The sequence below is a fragment of the Sander vitreus genome, chromosome 19, assembly GCF_031162955.1.
Source record: "Sander vitreus isolate 19-12246 chromosome 19, sanVit1, whole genome shotgun sequence".
Lineage (NCBI taxonomy): Eukaryota > Metazoa > Chordata > Actinopteri > Perciformes > Percidae > Sander > Sander vitreus.
The window spans coordinates 14,395,196-14,416,649 of record NC_135873.1 but is presented as its reverse complement, the minus strand read 5'-3'; the positions used below and the strand labels follow the sequence as shown (position 1 = coordinate 14,416,649).

The following is a 21,454-nucleotide window of genomic DNA, read 5'->3' as shown; positions in this document are numbered from 1 at the left end:
TTCCAGCAAAACAGAGCGAAAGCAGAAAATTGTGTTGTTTTTCTTTACAAATGAAATAAATGTCAGACTGACTGACATGTGATGTGCATTCTTTATAGAAAAGTTTTTCTCTAGAAGTGTATTATTCAACTTTTGTTTTTGTTACAGAAGGAAAAGAAAATCACAAATACTCAATACTTCTAGAATCGCAATAAATAAAAATGGCAACACAAATCGCATCGGCACCCACGTATCGGACAAAAGCATATCGTCCCAGCCCTACCATGCATACACCCATATGTCCCTGGACCCCAGAGCGGGTGCTGGTCTCACCTGTTGGGCTTGGGGAACAGGATGGAGGAGTCAGGCTTGCGGATGAAGTATTCATCAGCCACCTTGCTGATGGTGACTATCTTTTTCTCTCTGCGGGGAATGGTCTCCAGGGAGAGGGGCGTCTCTACTTTTGGCCGCATCATGCCCAGGTAAGGAGGCAGCATGTGGATGAAGATCTAGGGGGAAAGGAAAGATGAAAAGTTACCTCAACAACTTCCAGTACAATCAATTTCTTAGCGCTTTCACTTCCACTGATGTGATGTGAGTTTAAAACTGGAAATCCCAAATGGAAAAATACTCTTTCATGTATATTTCTTTGACTCAAAATGACATTGGGAACCAGTTATTTAGCTGAACTTTCCACTTTCAGTCACTAGCTTGTTGGCTCGCCCAGTCCTCCAAAATCCGCCGTCTTTCCTGGTAATAAAAAATCCATTTGTTTGGATTCCTGTTTCGTGATTGATGGGGCAGCTGAATGTACTTGCCCTGTATTTGCCTATTAAGGCTGAGAAATGAGTCAAAATGTTGAATTTAGCAGTGAGATAACCTTTGAGAACAGTTGAAGCTGAATGATGTGGGTAGGGAAACCAAATGTGTAATGGTTTCAAATTCCTCAACGTCTACTACCAAGGTGTCCTTAAGCAAAGAACATAGACTCTGGATACTCCAGTGGAGCTCTTAAGTAAAGACCGGTAGTTGTAGTGGGGAGCTCCCAGATGCGTGTAATTAAAATAGAGATACATGTCTGTTAAACTCCTTGATACTCCTTGGCTGTCAGACCTGGAGCTCTCCTTTAAAGTAATAGCAGAGGAATTTGACTTGATATAACAGCAAAACTTTATGCCAAATGTTAGTCCTGATCAATATCATAAGTGCTGTTTGCCTCTGTTAATGGCTCTTTTATTTGCACCTCAAAGTGCTTGGGTATCCTTCTTTTGAAATAACACTTGGCTTGCCTGTATTAACAGATGGATGTCAATACTCGGCCCCTGGCAGGGACCATACTGTACTCTAGCTACAGTGGAGAATGTAGAATGAGCCGAAGCAGCTTGACTTATTGAATTGTATGTTATTGTAGTTTCAAAGACAAAAGGGTGACTTGGCCTTCATTCATCACATATGTCCATGTTCTTATGTGAGCTTTCTATCCTCCTGTTTCCCAGCATACTGCAACACCTGTTATATTTATATTTGTGTGTGTGTGTGTGTGTGTGTGTGTGTGTGTGTGTGTGTGTGTGTGTGTGTGTGTGTGTGTGTGTGTTAAACAACGCTAGAATGGCTACACTCGGATACTTGTGGCGGTTTTCAGAATATTTGACACTCCGCATATTTAAATTTTACAGAGCCCCCCTGGGGTCAGCTGAGAAAAAAAAAACTAAACCGTGCGCACAGAATAAAAATCCGTTCCCTCGGTTTTATAAACTGTTTGCACTGAAGGAACGGATTTTTATTCGTGTGCACGATTTAGTTTTTTTTTTCTCAGCTGACCCCAGGGGGGCTCTGTAAAAATTTACTACTGTTGGTAGTCTGGAATGACGACTGTCCATTTCCAGGATAATTGCCTCACATCGGATGTTCGGTCAGATGTCCCTCGCCTTCCGCTCTCTGTGTGTTGCCGTTCTCAAACGCCGTTTGCTTCGGGAACCAACAATACACTTCGAGCTAGCAAGCTACACGCTGAATAGGCACGTTTTGAAGAAAATTTGGATCTTGCAACAAGGCAGGCCTGCTTAGTTCTTTCGGGGAATGATTGTTAAGATTTACAAAGAATATGTTTACGTCATTTACTCTCTAACTGGGACGTTATGGGACGGATTGGTGGGATTTGCTATGGACAAAATAGCTAATTACTTTGTGTCCAGCTAATTTAAATAGCTCACATTACTGTATTGTGTGAACAGTTAACTTCAGTTAATATTAGTATGTGGTGTTTTCTTTTATCGGGGTGAAAGTGTTCCGCCAAAACAAGTTCCTTCCCGAGACTATTTTGCAGAGGCACTGTGGCTGCATCCGGAGCTAAGCCCCGCCCATGATGATTGCGATTGGTTTAAAGATATACAAACAACCCAGAGTGTTTTTTCCCCCCTATCCCATAATGTATGAGTGGTGTAGCCAGACCTTACCACACAGTGCTGTGGAGATAGGTCTGGCAATGCGAGACTTAGTGACTGGAGAAAGAAAATAAAATAACTGTCATGATGGAGAAGGAAGAAAAAGCAGCAGAGATGACGTCTGTCCAGAGACTGAACGCTGGTGTCCACAAAGTGTACACTTTTCTGTTGCTTTAGACAGATACATTAAAGACACATAGGGACCATTTGGCATACTTACAAAAGTAATTTTCAACAGGGCCTACAACCCCACTACAGGCACCATTATTGCACATGTGAGTCAAGTCTATTACTTCAGGGTTAGCTGTATAGACGACCGTGCTAATAAGTAGGTGGGTGTTTCTTGTATGAGAATGATCAATCTGTGAAGTACAAACAATTACAAAACAAGGAGGCTCACTTGAATTTGTCCTTTACAGTGATTCTACAGCTAGAGGCATATTTCTTGACACTAGATTTCCAGCTGTTTCCTCTGTAAAGCCTGTGTTGTATGACAAATATCACAGCACATGCTTTGACAAATATTAAGACTCAAATGTATCTCAAAATGTAAGGACTTTTTTGACATTTCTGCCAATGTGAAGATTAGTTTGAAAATTGGCAGGGCTACATGCCCAGCTTGGAGGTGGTGCAGTTAAAGCATAATAAACTGCAATAAAAAGAATGCTAAGAGAAGAAAAGTCAATGTTTCCTTCATTTAACAGACCATAATTACTGCATTAGTATTATGGATAGATGCCATTGTGTCAGTGATGATTTGCATTCACTTAAAACAAGATCATTTGGATTGAATAACTCATCACAGACGTTACACAAACTGCCGTACTGCTAACAGTATACATTTGTGTACATGCTACAGTATCTGTATCTATCTATGAAACATGTTTCTTTGTCATGGCTGTTGATGTGTTTTCATCTGTTAGGCCTGTAACAATTATTACATAATTGTCTAATCGCAATTTTTTTACGTAATCGTGGATTCTTTGTTTAACCGCAATACATTGCTAACATTAGCTAAGGTCCTAAAGCAGTGTTACTCATTGCACGGATCCTGCAGCTAGCCAAGCTTTAATTTGTGGCTCGCATGGCAGTAAATAATTCGGTGATATGATCATGCAGTAAAAACAGATATTTCATAAAAACATTCAAAACAAGCAGGGCTATAACATAACCCTAAGTCTGCTCTATTACAAATAATGTATATATATTTTTTTAAAAATACCCCAAACTACAAGATGGAAATATAGACTAGAAAAGATATTTAAACGTGCTCTGCCCTTCTGTCCATAACACTGACTCAGTGCGGCGTTGCCAGTTTGGGCGGTCTTTCCAGCTCTTAACGCCAAATGCGCTCTTGGATGATTAGATACATGATGAGCTAATGTAGAAAAAAATTGCATATTGTATGTTTAAGGATGACAGATTGATAAGCAGAAATGCTATTTATGACTGGATGTAACTTTTGATACTTTGCGGTGAAAATGGCTCTTACTGACTTTGTCCTATCAAGTGTGGCTGTCATGAAAAAAACAGTGAAGACCACTGTCCTCAGGAGTATGGCTGTTGGTGGTAATTGTTGATTATGTTTGGATGTGCCAAATTGTAATTACATAAGTGATTATTGGTTGGACTGATGAGCTAAAGCTATGCTTTTTGTTAGTTGTTGGCACTCACACGTTCATAGCAACAACAAAGACAATTTAACTGTCACCACAAGACAATTTAATCTGTTTTTTTTGTTAATGGTCAATGCTTTGTTTTGACAAATAATTTTAAGGATAACATAATTTTTATGTTCATTTAAGAAAAAAATTCTATGTTTTATGTTAAAAAAAGAGGCGTGGTTTACTTAGATACCACTACATTATCTGGGTCACGTAACAGTGATACAACCAAAAGATGTATCCTGGAATTCATTTAAACTTTAATTTGTGAGAAATAAATGAAATACATTTTGACTGAAAGAGACAATTATATTGTTAATCACAATTATTCCTGAGACAATTAATTGTACAGCAAAATTTTTAATTGTTTTTTCTTTAATCTTTGTACTCTTTGTGTAATTGTTTAACTCTGTGTGTGCTTTTCTTTTCCTTTTTGTGAGTGGAGCTGCTCGGGAAGGCAAAATGAATTTCAGCGTAAACTGACAATAAAGTTGTATCGTTGCTTGTTCTCCACTGTTTGCATTTTGCACTGCATTACAAGAAGTTCTGGAGTCAAGAACAGGGTACCTGAACATCTTTACATTTCCCACTACTGCCGTTCTGTGCATAAATCTTTCACTTCCACATTTCATGACACTGATCGTCAGAAAAAGTAGCAGTGCAAAGAAGCAGAACCTTTAATGCTCTCTCCTCCCATCAATCCAGTACCAAGCAGTTTAGTTCCATTAAACCATGCAAATCACCGGTGTATAAGCCTTTCTGAGGTGGGTGTTCCCTGAAAGAGTGACAGAACTTGGAGCTAAATGTAGAGCTGCTGCTGAGGCCTGTAATTGGCTTCACATAATGTACAGTGAGGGCAACAGCCACTGATGGAGGTTAATGGTTTTACATGACATTCATGTTGTGGAGAACCAGTGTTGTAATGTACCAGTGTTTCCCACACATAGACTAATTTGTGGCGGTGCGCCACACAATCAACACCAATTTTTTTAATTTTAGAGACAATGCTCATGCAAGTGCCCACAAGGCAATAAAATGGTTGTAAATCTTTTGGATCTAATTCCACATATTTGTTATAATTAGTTGGATTAACATGATTGTCTTATTTCTATTATTGATTATTCTATTTCTATTCTATTGTTGTTGAATATATAAAGTTAGATGAACAAAGCTCTTACATTTGACATTGTATAGTAGCCATATACTATGAAGACTTTATGGTCTCTTTATGGTAAAGAAGGGGTGTACCCGAATCAGGGAGCTCACCTTACGGACCCACATGGGCATGATGTGGGTGTTGGGTGAGCGATGGTGCAGGTTCAGGACGACCACACCAAGGATAACAGAAAACGTGACCAGGATCATGGTGAACATGATGTAGTTGACAATGATGGGGACACCGAGTGAAGTCTCTGGGATCTTATCAGCCAGCAGCAGCAAGAACACAGTGAGGGTGAGCAACACGTTGATCGACAGACCCATCTTCTCTCCTGGTATGGGAAAAAAAAAAAGGAAAACACAACGTATTAGGGCTGGGACGATATGCTTTTGTCCCGATTGTCATGCTACATGCGATTTTTTATTTATTGCTGTGATGGCAACAGCCATGACCAGACAGCCATCTTACAAAGTGGTAACCTCTTGCACTTACATTTATTTTCTTTGGCTTATGTTTCTTAAAGATTGGGTCATATCATTTTCTAGACACATCATACATACATGATTTTGTTTCATTAAAACATTTATTAATTACAAATAATTTACAGGTTATGGTTTTGTTTCACATACATATACTGTTTAGTTGACAGTACAAGGCATCTTTTTGAATCGCACATGTAGTTACTTTTGAATTGTCTGTTTCTTTCTTATAACCATTATTTCCACACTAAGAGATCTTTCCAGGCAGTCTGCTGGGCAAAAGGGGGGGCGCCTGGAGCAAGAGCTGTTTTATAGGGGAGCTGGCCTAATTGGACACTACCACTGCTCGCTGTGTAATGGGGGAGCTTCATTTTTTCTTTAGATTATTTTTTGCTTGAATAACATTATATTAAGTAACTCTGTTTTGCTTCATGTTAAGTAAGGTATATCGTTTTTGGAATAAGTGTTTGTTTTGTTTTAATTGTTAATTTTCATTTGTACAGTTTTATTGTTAGTTTCCCCTTTTGTGTCAAACCTGGTCTGATCAGCCAGTATATATGTCTCCTGTGTGTTATGTTTGTCAGGTCCGGTCAGTTGTATGTTATGTTTGGTCTGTTAAGTACTTTAGTTATGTTCTTGTAAATTTTTTTCCCCCCAACCCTACAACGTATTTAACAATGTCTCTAACAACCCAACGTCTGTAATTGTTTTCACTCCTTTAGGTCTGTGTTATGGATCATCTTTTTCACCAGGACAAGGTTTGTTCCTCCTTCAGCTGATCTGCTATCTTAGCAGCAGCCTGTTTAATTCACCAGTAATGACTCCAATAGGAAATTCATCTCTAAGTGAAGCTGACCAATAGAGCAGGGCCTGCCAGGAGTATTCAGTGGTCACTGACAAATTGTGTTTACCACAGATTGGATAGAGTTACTAGGTAATTGGAAATTGATGTGCATTAGGGCAGCGCATGCTCCCAACAGTGAGTAACTGTCAAAGCAGAGGCATTTCCCTCCCTCACTTCCTCGCACTGCATCAACACAAAAGTTCAACATGTCAGAGTTTTTGTGAGACAGTGCACAAATAATATTGATTGGCAGCAAACGTGTTGTAAAAGAAGAGAAATCGTTCACGAATCATACTTTATGTATGCAGACTTTGAGAGGTCCCACAAGCAGAGGGTGAAAGATTAAGAAAATGCAGGGGCAGGAAAAGAGAAAGCTTTGTGCATACACACGCTTTCTTCAGGGCCATAACCAGGATTTTAGCTGTGGTCTGGTGTCCCAATTCCCCCAGAGCTACCGCAACTCACGGAACTTTTCTTTGACAAGGATGGGAGTCAGAGCCTTCAGCTACCAGGATCCTCTCCTGTGGAACCAGCTCCCAGTCTGGGTTCGGGGGGCATTCACCGTCACCACATTTAAGAATAAACTGAAAACCTTCTCTTTGATAAAGCATATAGTTAGGGAGTGAGGAGATCCAGAAATGCCCGTTACTAACCTAGCTCTGGGGAGTTTACTTCCCGGAGTCCTTATGTTTCTTTTCCCAGCATATTTCCTTGGATTAGGATGGCACCAAGATCTTGGTTGCAGCTGTCGCCGTGGTCCTGCTGCACTCCCTGCTACGCTCTGCGGTGTCCTGCTGCGTCCTGCTGAACCCTGCTGCGTCCTGCTACACCCTGCTACGCTCTGCAGTGCCCTGCAGTGTCCTGCTGCGTCCTGCTACACCCTGCTGCGTCCTGCTACAACCTGCTACACTCTGCAGTGCCCTGCAGTGTCCTGCTGCGTCCTGCTACACCCTGCTGCGTCCTGCTACACCCTGCTACGCTCTGCGGTGCCCTGCTGCGTCCTGCTGAACCTGCTACGTCCAGCCATGCCCTGCTGTGCCACGCTACATACTGTAACGCCCTGCAGTGGTGACTACCATTTTCTAGTCACTGTTCCATTATCTTGACTATTATTGCCACTGTTCATCACACCCCCCCAACCGGCACCGTCAGACACTGCCTACCAAGAGCCTGGGTCTGCCGAGGTTTCTTCCTAAAAGGGAGTTCTTCCTCACCACTGTCACACTATATGCTTGCTCTTGCGGGAATTACTAGAATTGTTGGGACTTTATAAATTATAGAGTGTGGTCTAGACCTACTCTATCTGTAAAGTGTCTCGAGATAACTCGTTATGATTTGATACAATAAATAAAATTGAATTGAATTGACAATAGCCACCAACAAATCTGTACAATTTTCAGATTTGTTTCCATATTTATTCTTTTAACAGTTTGATTCTATGTAATATCTATGTCCCCACATGAGTATGCTCATTTTCAGGTTCATACTTGTAATTTGCGTCTCTACTAGAACATGTTTACATCCTTTAATGTTAAAAAAAAAACACATTATTTATCTCATGCTGTCTGTCTGAATATACCTGTATTCACACTCAAGCGGTCACGGAAGTATGCCAATTGAGACAGACTGCTACAGACTGATTACCCAGTGAATCCATGTAAACAAGTCTATTACATAAATCATGTTTAAAACCATGTGTGACAAAGTACAGTCTTAAGATGATCACTCTCAGGGCTGATTTCTAATGTTTCATTTTGGAGGTTATTGATTTCAGCAGTGCTCTATGAGAAACCGCTATCTCATCTGAATCCCTTTGGGACAGTACAGTAATTGGACAAATGTGTAATTGCCCAGTTCAACCAGACCACACAAACACATTTAGGAAATGGTATGAGCAGTTTTAGAGAGCGATGATAGGGCAGTACAATCCTAACCAACGCTAGATCAAGGTGGAACCTGTGTGCATTATGAGCCAGATTGTCTCATACAGTTGCAAACTGGTATTATTTTGTATCGTTGGTTTACCTGCGTCAGGAGGCAGGTAGAAGTTAAAGATAGCGATGATGGTGATGAGGATGCAGGGGATGATGATGTTCAAGACGTAGTACAGGGGCTTCCTCTCGATGATGAGGTAGAAAGTCATGTCCTCATATAGGTCATCGTTCATGTTCTTCCTGCACGGCTTGTGTCGGATGTGCCACTCGCCGCCCTCTGTGGGGAAACATTCACGTTTTAAGAAATATAGATCAGCAAAACGAGGGCAACAGATCTGCATACCACAAGAGGAAGTGGAAGTGCAAACACAGTCGAGCAAGTAAAAACACTCCTGTGACAAGCAAAAGTGTCTAATGAGAGAAAATCAAAAAGAATGGAGAGGAAATTCACTGTATCATGCAAATGGATATATACTTCTATTTATATCCTTTTCCCTTTCTTCCTAGTCTGGATCAACGACGGTTCATTTCCAGGATAATCGCCAGCGCCGCCGGATGTGCCGCTCTCTGTGTTGCCGTCTCTTCGGGAAACAACAACAAACTTTGAGCTAGCAAGCTACACGCTGGAAATGGTTTGGATCGTGCAACAAGGCAGGCCTGCTTGGCTCTTTCAGGGAATGATTGTAAAGATTTACAAAGAATATGTTTACGGAATTTCCTCTCTAACTGGGACGTTTAGGGACCGATTGGCGGGGATTGATGTGGACATAGTACACACGGAGATTATATTGAGTAAACAGTTAACTTAATTTAAAGGTCCCATGGCATGAAAATTTCACTTTATCAGTTTTTTTAACATTAATACGAGTCCCCCACTGGCTAGGTGGGGGACTATATGCTATGGTGACAGGTGTAAACCGAGGCCTGGCTATCCTGCTCTGCCTTTGAGAAAATGAAAGCTCAGATCTGGAATCTTCCCTTTATGACGTCATAAGGAGGATGGTTACCTCCCCTTTCTCTGCTTTGCCCATGGCAAGCTGGTCAAGGTCACACCCCCCTCTCTCCTCCTCAATAGCATTTAAAGACACACAGACACAGAAATGGCACATCCTAAGGAAAGCTCATTGTGGGACTGTAATTGGCAGTGGCTGTAATTCTGTACCAAAGCAGAATTTTGGGAAAGAGACTTCAGATACAGTATCTGAAGTCTCGCCCAAGATGATTGTGAATGCAAACAAGCGGGGTTTTTTTTCCCATCCCAGAATGTATGCCTGGAGGAGCCTGACCTCCGCGGCGCTGTGTGGATAGGTCTGGCAATGTGAGACTACTTTCTTCCTAAAGTACTCCTATACTCTTTACTGCTCTATCTATCCCTACTCTTTATATGTTCCCCACCAAATTCTCACCGCTGAAAGATTCGTCCAGTTGGATCTCCCGGATCTCGTTGCCTTTTGAGTCCAGTGCGTACTGCACATCGATCTCCGTCGAGTCATATGTGTAGGAGCGGAACTGCATGGTGCAGTTCTGCCAGTCAAACGGGAAATACGTTACCTAGACACAGAAACAGACAGGGAAATGAATGGGAAACATGAAAACAGTAGGAGGACAATGTTAAGTCTGTTTGTATATGTGCTGATGTTCACCTTAACTCCACAAGAGCTGCAGTAGAGAGCAGGGGGAGTCCAGGTTATTCTGCCATTACTATAGGCCTGCACATGGACATGCAGGGCCACATCGAACACCCCGTCATTACTGCAAACAGAGAACAAAGTATGATTTCAAAACTTTTCTTACACCTGTATTGATTACTGTCAGTAGTAGATTGCACTTATAGACTTCTGAGGTATTTTGCTTTTTCTTCACTTCATGTTGTGCAAGTACTCATTTTTAACTGTTATTAGATAGCTGAAAATCACCACCTCCCTGCTTAAAGGGATACTTTGCCAATATTCAACCAGCTTTGTATCATAATAATATTGGTAGTATGTGTAAATGAACTATGGTAAACGTCCTTCTGTCTTACCAGTGCCCAGTTCTCCCTACTCACAGGCCAGCAGACCAATCTCCAAATGACACGTTTGATGCCAAAACACATCACTTGGGGGGTTTGCTGCTGGCCCTCGGGCCTGTGGCTTCAACTACAGACTGTACTTCCACATATGGGGGGGGGGCTATAGATGATATTTCAATCACTATAGTTTGATAGGAAGCAACATTTCTGGGTCCAAGAAATTTCCAGTAGACTTAAATGTGACAGGCAGTTTAAAGTCTCTATTTTGCAATGCAACAAATATGAACAGCTTATCCTGCTGACTCATATCATGTAATAGCAGCATCCCAGGTTTGAATCACCCCTGAAGCGTTTATTTCATGTCATCCTGCATACTTCCTCTCAGTCAACCTTTCGGTCTCCTTCTCTTTGAAATAAAGCAGAGTTATCATAAATTACCCACAAGGAAAAATGGGGTGAAGCTGTGGTCAGAGTGAGTAATTATATATATATAAAAACTTGATCTGGTATGTCTGATTACTGCAGTCGCAGTGCTCTTTCCATTCTCTCAGCACAGCTGTGCTAGTACAGTACATCAACATTTGGCTGCGGTCCCCGTACTGCAAGACCCCACTAAAACATTCTAATTGGAACAGATGAAATGCAGGAACTCGACACATTTGACAGGACACTTCTAAGTGCAGCACTAATGTTGGATGTATACAGAGCTGTTTGGGCTGTTAAGCTCATAACAAAGACATCAAGTCAATTAGACCCAGATTTAGCAGTCTGTCAGGGTGCAGTGTTTGGCTTTTTATGGCTCTGCTAATTTAACAAGGAGACGCTTGTGTCCTTAAAGCGGGCCCTCCTAACACCCTGTCCCTGTGAAGGTGCTGCTGCTGCCGCTGCTTAAATGGCCAGCATTGATCATACACACACAGAATTGTATACACACTTTTGGATTTGTGTGTGTGTGTGTGTGTGTGTGAGTGAGGTGTGGTTCCAAGTGAGCGCCTCCCAGGCTGAAGTCGCTGACTGCCATCAGCTCCGTTTTTTTTTTAGGGAATCATACTGCTTAATTGCCTATAAAGTGCTGATGAATGGAGCAGTGGGGATATTTACAGCCATTCTAATGGGCGTGTGTATTGTATGTGTGCAGGGGTGTAAGAAAAAGGGACTCCACTCGCTGTTCTTAGTATCAAAATTTTCTAATTTAATGCTGTGACATAGAGTTTTTCCATTATATACAGTAGGCACTGTACTGTACTGTACTTGGTCTTTAACCGCTGGGTGCAGCTGCATGTTCAAACAATCTGTTGCTCATGCATGATCAATATGGTAACAAATATTTTGTGGCTGCACTTTACTTGTTTTAATTACTGTACATAGCACTTTCTCTTATCTTTATTCTGTATCTGTATTTCTTGAATGGAGAAATGACAAACTCAGAAAACTAGTTTGGCTAAATATACATTAAGATAAGTCAATAACCAGCTCTGTCTCCTAAGAATTACATTCCCATACAGAAAAAAGGGAGGGAACCATATTTTCTCCCAGATTAGTCCGAGAAAGTCCACGTAGGGTGGAGTTCAGGATGAATGGATGGGTCAGACAAACTCAGGGATTTGAGCCAGGAGACAGCTGAGGTGCAAGGAGTACAACAAGTGTACTTAGCTGTACAACACGAGCAGTGGACTGAGCAGGGTGGATGCATATCAACTCTGACTGAATAACACGACCTTAGCCCCATGTCAATGGAAGGAAGAAAGAGAACTATTTTTGGCGTAAACCAAGCTGTGCCCACGTTTGTCCTCATAAAACATTTGTCATACTGTTGCAATATCGTATTCTACATGTCTGCCACCAAGGGAGCAGTCACATCAATATGTACAGGAGGGTAAAAACTAAATGCCCCTTAGGGTCGACGCAGAAACCATCCCAGTCAAAATATCTAAAGAGAGGAAGAAGAAAAAAGGAGGAAAGTGACCAAATTGTTTCTCCTGTGCTCTTTAGCGCTGGTTAATTTATGCCAATGTGAGTGCAGTGCCCGTGCTTACTTATTGATGAGGACTATGTCAGGCAGCCAAACCTTCGCAGAGGGGATACGCATCACCTCAATCCCATCATGCTCCTTGGGTTTCCATGACAACCGATGATCTGTCCATTCCTGTTTCAAAAGTTAAAAAAGAAAATAAAGTGCAGGCATTGGGAAATTACACACTAATGCATAAAAAGGGCAAGGGACAAGAGGGAAACAAAATGACAGGAGGAGGAAATGTTACCATTACATATGTAACCAATTTGTCATTTCATCAGTTTATTTTTCATTGTTTTTCCACTGCTGTAATTAGAATCCACAGGGACGATTCCCTTGTGCATTTGTCCTTGCATAACAAAACCCCATTTGCATAATTTTTCATTTTGCATATACTCTGTATTATTAGGACGACTCCAAAGTGCTCTCGCTTGGTTAATGTGTAGTGTATTGGCACTGAGCTGTACACACAAAAAAAGAAGGTCTTACATGAATACACTTATTTGCAGCGTTGAGGTGGTCAAAATAATTTCAGTACTCTGTGTTAATGAATGCCACTTCCTGTTTTAGAAAAGCAAGCAGCTTTTGGGTCTCTCAGACAACCGTCTGACAGGTCATTCATTGTGTGTTGGAAAAGGCTTGAAATGTACCAGCAACATTCATAAAAACCAACTCCGCATTTGCAAGCCTCAGCGCAACAAGCACACAGTAAGAAATGCTAGGTGTGGAGAAAGGAGCTGACACACAAACACACTTACCAGATTCATGACAACGACCACGCTCATTTCTTCATTTTTCATATTCTGGAACAGAAAATACAAAACAATGTATGTGTTATTGTGGCAACTTTCCGGCTAACTACACTAGCGGCAAAACTGTTTGTTAATAGATTTTGCAAAGAGCTTTTTTTCATCATGGAAGTAAAGGCTGTTCTACAATAGAGCTGTTTGGAGCAGTTTGTGAACAGTGTTTTCTGTTGAGATGGTAAGTCCCTTTGGGGGGGACTTTGGGCTTTTTCACTTTGTAAACCTATAACGTGCACAAAATAAATATATAACACAATAAAGGAAAGGGAAAAAGCCAAAAAGCCTAATGAGCACTTTAAATCTAGATGTATCCCCGGATGATAATCATCTTAGCTGTGTAACTAAAACAAATCCATGGCTCTCATCAATGTTGTGTCTAAAAGTAAAAGGCTGCATCACTGATGGATTTAACTTGCCGTTAAAGCCTTGATCATTGAACGCACAATGCTGTCTTCTCACACTAATCCAATGTTACATTTTCACATGGATTTCATAGCAGTTAGAGAGCAAATGTTGCTGCCAGTTTTCTAAAGTCCGACATGCACAAGCACTGATGTAAAAGTGACCAGGGTGCACGATCAGACATGAAACCCACACATTATACTGCCTTCAGATTAATGGTAAGGGGTGCAAGTCTGAAAGAGGCTTAAGATCAAGGTTTAAAAATAATGGAATGTATCTAAGATCATCTAACAAGATCATCTAAGCCGTCTACTGGGAACCAAATCATTAAAGGTCCCATGGCATGAAAACTTTATGACGTTTTTTAACGTTAATACGAATTCCCCCAGCCTGCCTATGGTCCCCCAGTGGCTAGAAATGGTGATAGGTGTAAACCGAGCCCTGAGTATCCTGCTCTGCCTTTGAGAAAATTAAAGCTCAGATGGGCCAATCTGGAATATTCCCTTTATGACATCATAAGGGGAAAGGTTACCGCCCCTTTCTCTGCTTTGCCCGCCCAGAGAATTAGGCCCGCCCATGAGAGAGAGACATCATGGCTTGAAAACAAGCGAAGCATGGCAGTTGGTCAAGGCCTATATAAAAGAGACTTCAGATGCAGTATTAGGGGACCACTAAGGCCTATATAAAAGAGACTTCAGATACAGTATTAGAGGACCACTAAGGCCTATATAAAAGAGACTTCAGATACAGTATTAGGAGACCACTAAGGTCTATATAAAAGAGACTTCAGATACAGTATTAGAGGACCACTAAGGCCTATATAAAAGAGACTTCAGATACAGTATTAGGAGACCACTAAGGTCTATATAAAAGAGACTTCAGATACAGTATTAGAGGACCACTAAGGCCTATATAAAAGAGACTTCAGATACAGTATTAGGGGACCACTAAGGCCTATATAAAAGAGACTTCAGATACAGTATTAGGGGACCACTAAGGCCTATATAAAAGAGACTTCAGATACAGTATTAGGGGACCACTAAGGCCTATATAAAAGAGACTTCAGATACAGTATTAGGGGACCACTAAGGCCTATATAAAAGAGACTTCAGATATAGTATTAGGGACCACTAAGGCCTATATAAAAGCATCCAAAAAGCACCATGTCATAGGATCTTTAACTTTCCCCGCGTAATAATGTTTCATCTGCCCTTCGTCATGCTTAGTTGATGTGTGTAAACAGTTTCAGTGCTGATGTTGGACTTCTTGGCCCATACCATAGTGTACATGGTTGCTAGGATAGTTATGACACAAATGACATCAAGTGTTATGGCTACATAACATATACACGCACAGCCTCTACTTGTTCATCCAAACCATAGACTGTGAAAAAAGATGGACGACACATCTGTACTTCCTTTTACTGTACAAAAGTGAAGCCAAAAATATCCAGCATAAGGGCGCTGCCATCTTGTAATATTGGAGCCAGAAACTGCGCAATAGTGATCGGGCGGTCGAGCCGCGGTATTTAAGTCCCGCCCATACACCCGCCTGACCAATCGCGAGTCAATCACAGCTATCAGTCATGACATTTCACCCCGTTTTTATAGCATCAAATAACTAATAAAAACCAAACTTATCAGGATTATTAACTCAAAAAAAAAAAAACATCAGCGTGATAAAAACAACCTAAAATGACACAAACTCACAAAGATCTTTAGAAAAGAATAAGTTGAGGTGTACTTTGAGTTTTTAGTTTGGTCCATCCGCTAACATGGAGGTGGCGGGATTTAAGTGTGTGCGTGCGTGCGTGTGTCTGCATGCATGTGATTGTCTATCCAGCAGGAAGGTGGAGCTTCCCTGAGCCGGGCCTGCTATTTAAAACGCTGGGAGGAATGTCAGGCAGACAGCTGGGACACAAACAGGGAGGGTGGGGCTGGGTAAAGGGAGGTTGACTTAAACCACCTTGCTCTCTCACCCTCACACAAACACACAAATAACTATCCCATAACTGACCTATCCCTTACTGATTCTTCCTGTAACTGTTTGAATTCACCGCAGGGTGTCCCTCGGGGGGAATGTTAATAATAACACTGCTGTTATCCAGCTGACTAGTTCTGGGCAGACGGGGACGAAGCATATCCAAGTGGGTCAGTTTTCAACATCGTTCCTCTCCAGAACGGAGCCTGACCTTGAGTGGAGGCGTAAGGAGCATGCTCACTGTAGATGAGTATGTAAATTTGACACTGTGTGCGGGCATATGTGTGCCAGCGTGTGCTACGAAGAAAAGAGCCAAGGGGGAATTAAGGATTAAGGAACAGATAAAGTGACCTGGTGTGTGTATGTTTGTTTAAGTGTGTGCATGGTTTTTATGCAGTCACTTAGACAGAAGCCCAGTCGGTGCATGCTGCTAAAACACTATATGAACACTGCATGGGTGGATAGAAATCCAGTACTCCACATCAATAGGATAACTGTGTGCCATTTGACTCAGCAGACCTAGCAAGCACTGACTGCAGAACCAGATGGCGCTCAGATATATTCACAGTTTGAAATATTTAAAACTTTAGCTCTACATTTACAGGTATAAAGTATTCTGTTATCCTGTCATGATCCAGGTGACTATTGGAGCACAGTGGTCCTCAGCATGCGGAGCAACCACTGTGCTTATGAAACCTCTTCAGAGACATCTGTCTGAGGAAATCCGATTTGATTTTTAAATACGTACTTATTAGAGGCAGAGAAGCCCTAGTTTTTTCTGGATAAGTTACAGTATTAAAGATCAGTTACATGTGGGAAAAAGGAGATTTGATGTCTTGACTGTCACAAGAAACCCCTCAAAAATCACAATTTTGAAGGGTCACATAAGCGAACATTCTTATGCCACTTGTCCACTGCATGGTACGGCCTGGCTCTACTCAACTCCACTTGCTCTTCTTTGGTTTTCCATTAGCCAAAGTTTTGGATAGTACCTGGTACTTTTTTTTAGTACCTACCTCAGTCGAGGTTCCAAGGGAGCTCAGCCGATACTAAAAAGGTGGAGCTGAAACACGGTAGACCACTGATTGGTTAGAGAAAACCATCACTAGCGCAACACGGGACCTCCTGCACGAAGGCGCCATGTTTAATAGCCAAGCTACCGTCAGTTGCGACCGCATTTTTTTTTTTTATTCACTCGCCCCAGATTTTTTTGGGGGGCTTTTTAGGCCTTTATTTCCACAGGACAGATGAAGACATGAAAGGGGAGAGAGAGGGGGGAATGACATGCAGCAAAGGGCCGCAGGTCAGAGTCAAACCCTCTCCATAAACCTCTATATATGGGCGCCTGCTCTACCAACTGAGCTATCCCGGCCACGACTCGCCCCAGATTTAAAAAAACCAAAGCTCGTAAAACTACGGCGTACACTACATTGTGGCAGTTGACAAAGGGCAGACATCTTTGCTGATGAAAGGATCCAGCGAGTGTAGCGTTAACAATGAAGTCACGGCAGTTTCATGCGGCGTCGCTTTGGCAATCAGCTGAGAAACCCGCCTACACTGAGGGGGTAGGCTTCTATCTGCAGTGGAAAACAATTTAGAGAAAAGCACCTGCTACCAAAAGTGAGTGGAGTTGAGTCAAGTTGAGCAGAACCATGCAGTGGAAATGAGGCATTAGTGACTGTCACAATAATCCCAATTTTGAAGGGTCACATATACCAAGCTACGTAATGAACAATTTTCGGTTTTGAAGCCTTTTTTAATTGTACAGTAACCCTAAAAAATAGCCAGACTATCCTTAAGCTACTTATTTCTTTTTCTGATGTTTGAAATGTTTTGAACTCAGTTCAAAACAAGGTATTTCAGACAAGGAAACAGCAATTCTATTTTGCCGTTTAGCTCGTAGAAATCATGGGTGGACAAGCCTCTGTTTTTCACATTGTGGTTGTGCATGTACATATGTAAATATATACGTGAAATGTTACGGTCCCGTAGCTCACCAGTCCAACGAAGGAGGAGAGGACCATACCCACACGGACCACCACCCTCTCTTCAGGGCTGGATGCTGGCCGCACCTTAAGGTTGTAGCCGGTAAAGAGCTGCTTCAGTAGAGCCTTCTCCACTTCAGACGCACCTGTATGACAAATAGATTAGAGGTCTTGAGAAACCCATTCTGTGTAGTCCTTTTAATTCAAAATTCAGATAAGACCTCAGCCAAGTAAGGCTGCCATTGCATCGTTAATTTATTAGTAGCTGTCCATAACCCATCAGCAGACGGTGGTAGTTATAATGTGGCTACTATTGTAAACCAATTACCATTTATATTGTCCATTGCCTGTCTCTCTCACGTCTTCAAATTCATAAAATTAACCCAAACACTTTAAAGTTTCTGCAGCTCCGTGCAAAACTCATCACACTGGTGACAAGTGAGGGCGAAGCTTACTGACTGGCAGGAAAGGTGTGTTGGGCAACCAATGAACCTTCTAGCTCAGTGGCCTCAGTGGCAGCTTCTAGCTTAGTGGATGCTTCCCAGAATGAGTTTATTACAGCCAGATGTGTCGCCCAGCAGGAGATAGCCAGACTAGTTGTAACCACTGTGTGTTTTGGAATTGATGAACTAAATGGAACATCTTCACGTTTTTCTAACTAGACAAGAGTCCCACTTTCTGCCTCGTCACCACCCACTCACATTGACTACAAAGCAACTCAAATGAGCGTTGTACGGGTGAGAGAGTCAAGCAGCGGCTTGTGGAGAGATTTCAGTGACTTGCTAACAGGGTAAAGTTGGGCAGAGTTTCACTTTTTGCAAAGGAGCAATGCTGTGGTGAAAAGAATTTGCAGATTCAGGATGAATATACATGGAAAATAACATTAAATAAACAATGCTGTTAGAAATGTACCCTTATTAACATATTTACTGCAACACTTACCCCAGCTGCAACACATATGCCACATGACAACTGTCAAAATCCATATAGTAAATACCCCTTAGAACATAAACAGAAGTAGCAGTTATAGAAGTGTCTCACTACAGGCCTGTACCACTCTACAGCAGTTTCAGACATAACTCCTGCTTTACTTCCACCCATTTCCTCCTCAGTGTTGGAAGGTTAGACACATTTATAATCAGCAGCTCTGGTGATGCCGCATTCATCACGTTTGGCATAGCTGTGGCCCCGGTAGGATCCGAGCTGACAGGAATAAATGACAACGATCACCAAGCAAGGCACCCCCATTAGCTAGGCACAGGGAAGCATGGCTGCTGATGGCCGAGGCTGCATGAGTAGAAGGCGGCTGCTGTAGAAGGCTAGATTTTAGCATTTTCTCCTCTCTGCCCATTTAGGATGACTTGGTAAATAAGACAGATTCAAGTACAATGAGATCAGATGAGTTAAGACTATGCTGAAGGCTAGTGTTGGGCATGTGAAGGGTACTTGCAATGAATATAAATGATGGCAATAAAATACAGAGCAAATTTGAATGGTCATTTGTAAGCTTTGCTCTTCTGAAGTCACTTTGATAAAGGACAGAAGAAGAATGGATGAGTCATCCTATTCGAAAAGGCACTTAAAATGCGCTTTCAGCTGTATTCCTACACAATAACTTAAAAAAAAACAAGTGAGTGCACTTGCTGAGTAGTGATAAACATGATTTAAATTATTGTTTTGGCTTTAATGTCTGATGATATTTAGTTATGTTTGTGGAGTAATTTCTTTTATCACAGGTTAGTTCACTTAAGGATGAAATTAATCCTTTCAGATTCCCTGACTTTACTTTAAACGCCAACATGAGGTTGACATTAAAGTGCTCATTATGCTTTTTGGCTTTTTCCCTTTCCTTTATTGTGTTATATCTCTTTTTGTGCATGTTATAGGTTTACAAAGTGAAAAAGCCTAAAGTCCCCCCCAAAGGGACTTACCATCTCCAACAGAAAACACTGTTCACAAACTGCTCCAAACAGCTCTATTGTAGTCCAGCCTTTACTTCAGAGACAAACGTGGTCACTTTGGAACACACGTTATAATGCTCGCCTAGCTGCTAGCGTGGCACGCCCTCATACTCTGCTTCTGACTGGCTAGTAGTCCTTACCTAGCTACTGCCAACAAAGATGGAACAGAAGTGAGATGCCTCACTCTGTAGCTAAAACAGAGAGCTCAACACACAGGGTGAAAAGAGGAGCTGCAGCAATGTGCAGTACAACAAAAATGTGGTGTTTTAAAAAAAAAATTAAACCATGGAAACCTATTCTGATATAACCTCAAAATACAAATATGAAGCTGAAAATTAGCATAATATGAGCACGTTAATGATTTTGAGTGAAATATAATGGCATCTATTGGATCCAGTGCCGTTAAATTCGCTAAAGCTATTCAAGGTCCCTGGAGAGAATTAATTCAGATAAACATTATAAATCCCCTGACTGTTCTTCTAGCGTCATGATCAGGTCAAAATTCTAATTTTCTTTTTTTATGAACAAATACCTGCAAAACTAATGCCATTCACATCAGCTGTACTTTCTGTTTAGTGCTAATTAGCACAAGTTAGCATGCTATCCCACCGGTAAACCTGGAAAATATTACCTGCTAAACATAAGCAAGTTAGCATGTCACAATGAGTGTGTTAGCATACTACACACAAAACTCCCATGGGGGTGAACCTGGTAAATACCTGTAAATTACTGGTAAAATACCTGCTAAATATTAGCGTGTCACCGTGAGCATGTTAGCATTTAGCTCAAACACTGCTGTGTACAGCCTCATAGAGCTGCTGACATGACTGTCGACTTTCAGTCTTCTTATAATGTGATTAATATTCCCAAAGTGTGTCTGTGGTGTGTTTAGGCTACTTACCAGACTTAATACACATCTTCATCACTGTGTTGCTGCTGTGACACATAACTAGCTAAGAATGCTTTACTGTAATTCAGTTTTGTCAATGAGGCTGTAGGGAAAGGCATTCACAAACACTAAATCAACATCAGCATAAGAGAGCAGTAAGCTCAAAATGAATTAACTAAAGTTAGTTAGTTTTATTTATTATCCTATCGGAAAATCCTTTTGACATGGGCCAGACCTGTATTGCCAAGCACTATGGATAGTCAATCTCTGCTCCTTCTCCAACTAAAATATCACTGCTGTAAACCTTTAGTTAGTCCTAAAGAATGTACAGTTTCTCAGAAACGGTTAATATTAGTGGATTCTGGTGAACTTTAGGTTATAACTTTTTTTTTGTTCCATGTGACATTCTACGTGATATTAGTGTAGTGAAATATTCCATGACTACTACAGTTACTGTTACATGGGTGTATTGTGTCAGCTTGTGCCTTACCTCCCAATGTACTCAGGCTGCATAAGCAACATGTCAGCAGGAACAGATCCAGGCTTTTCATGGCGACCTCTCAAAACAAAAAGGTCTCTCCTCCGATTAACAGATCCTCCGTCGATTAATACAAACTTAATTATTTCTTTCTTTTTCTTTTCCAATGCAGCTCACTGGAACTCCTCAGTGTAACTTTTGGTTTGGACTGTTGTTGTCTGTCAGTCAGGCAAGCCTGGCCAACTGCTGTCTGCTCCAATTACATCCATGGGGAGGAGGGGTGTGTGTCACTGTTCACCCCCTCAGTCAGTCTATGGTGTGGACCAGGCTCTACTTTGGCCAGTGAGAGCCTACTGTACACACCACTGGTTGTCAAACTGTGGCCGAGGTAGGCTACCCACAGAAGTCCTTGTTGGGTTTCCAGG

The 21,454-nt window shown here is 41.5% G+C and overlaps 1 protein-coding gene across 1 annotated transcript in view; it reads right to left on the bottom strand.

Moving 5' to 3' along the window:
• Positions 1–21,102, bottom strand: part of chrnb1 (cholinergic receptor, nicotinic, beta 1 (muscle)) — a 29,297-nt gene extending 8,195 nt beyond the window's left edge. Inside the window, exons 1-9 of the mRNA XM_078276076.1 lie at positions 21,042–21,102; positions 17,714–17,847; positions 13,287–13,331; positions 12,551–12,660; positions 10,147–10,255; positions 9,910–10,054; positions 8,595–8,780; positions 5,354–5,577; positions 313–488 (exon numbers count right to left, since the gene is read on the bottom strand). Of these exons, the coding sequence (XP_078132202.1) occupies positions 313–488; positions 5,354–5,577; positions 8,595–8,780; positions 9,910–10,054; positions 10,147–10,255; positions 12,551–12,660; positions 13,287–13,331; positions 17,714–17,847; positions 21,042–21,102 (1,190 nt within the window). The remainder of the gene's footprint in view (positions 1–312; positions 489–5,353; positions 5,578–8,594; positions 8,781–9,909; positions 10,055–10,146; positions 10,256–12,550; positions 12,661–13,286; positions 13,332–17,713; positions 17,848–21,041) is intronic.
• Between the last annotated feature and the right edge of the window lie 352 nt (positions 21,103–21,454).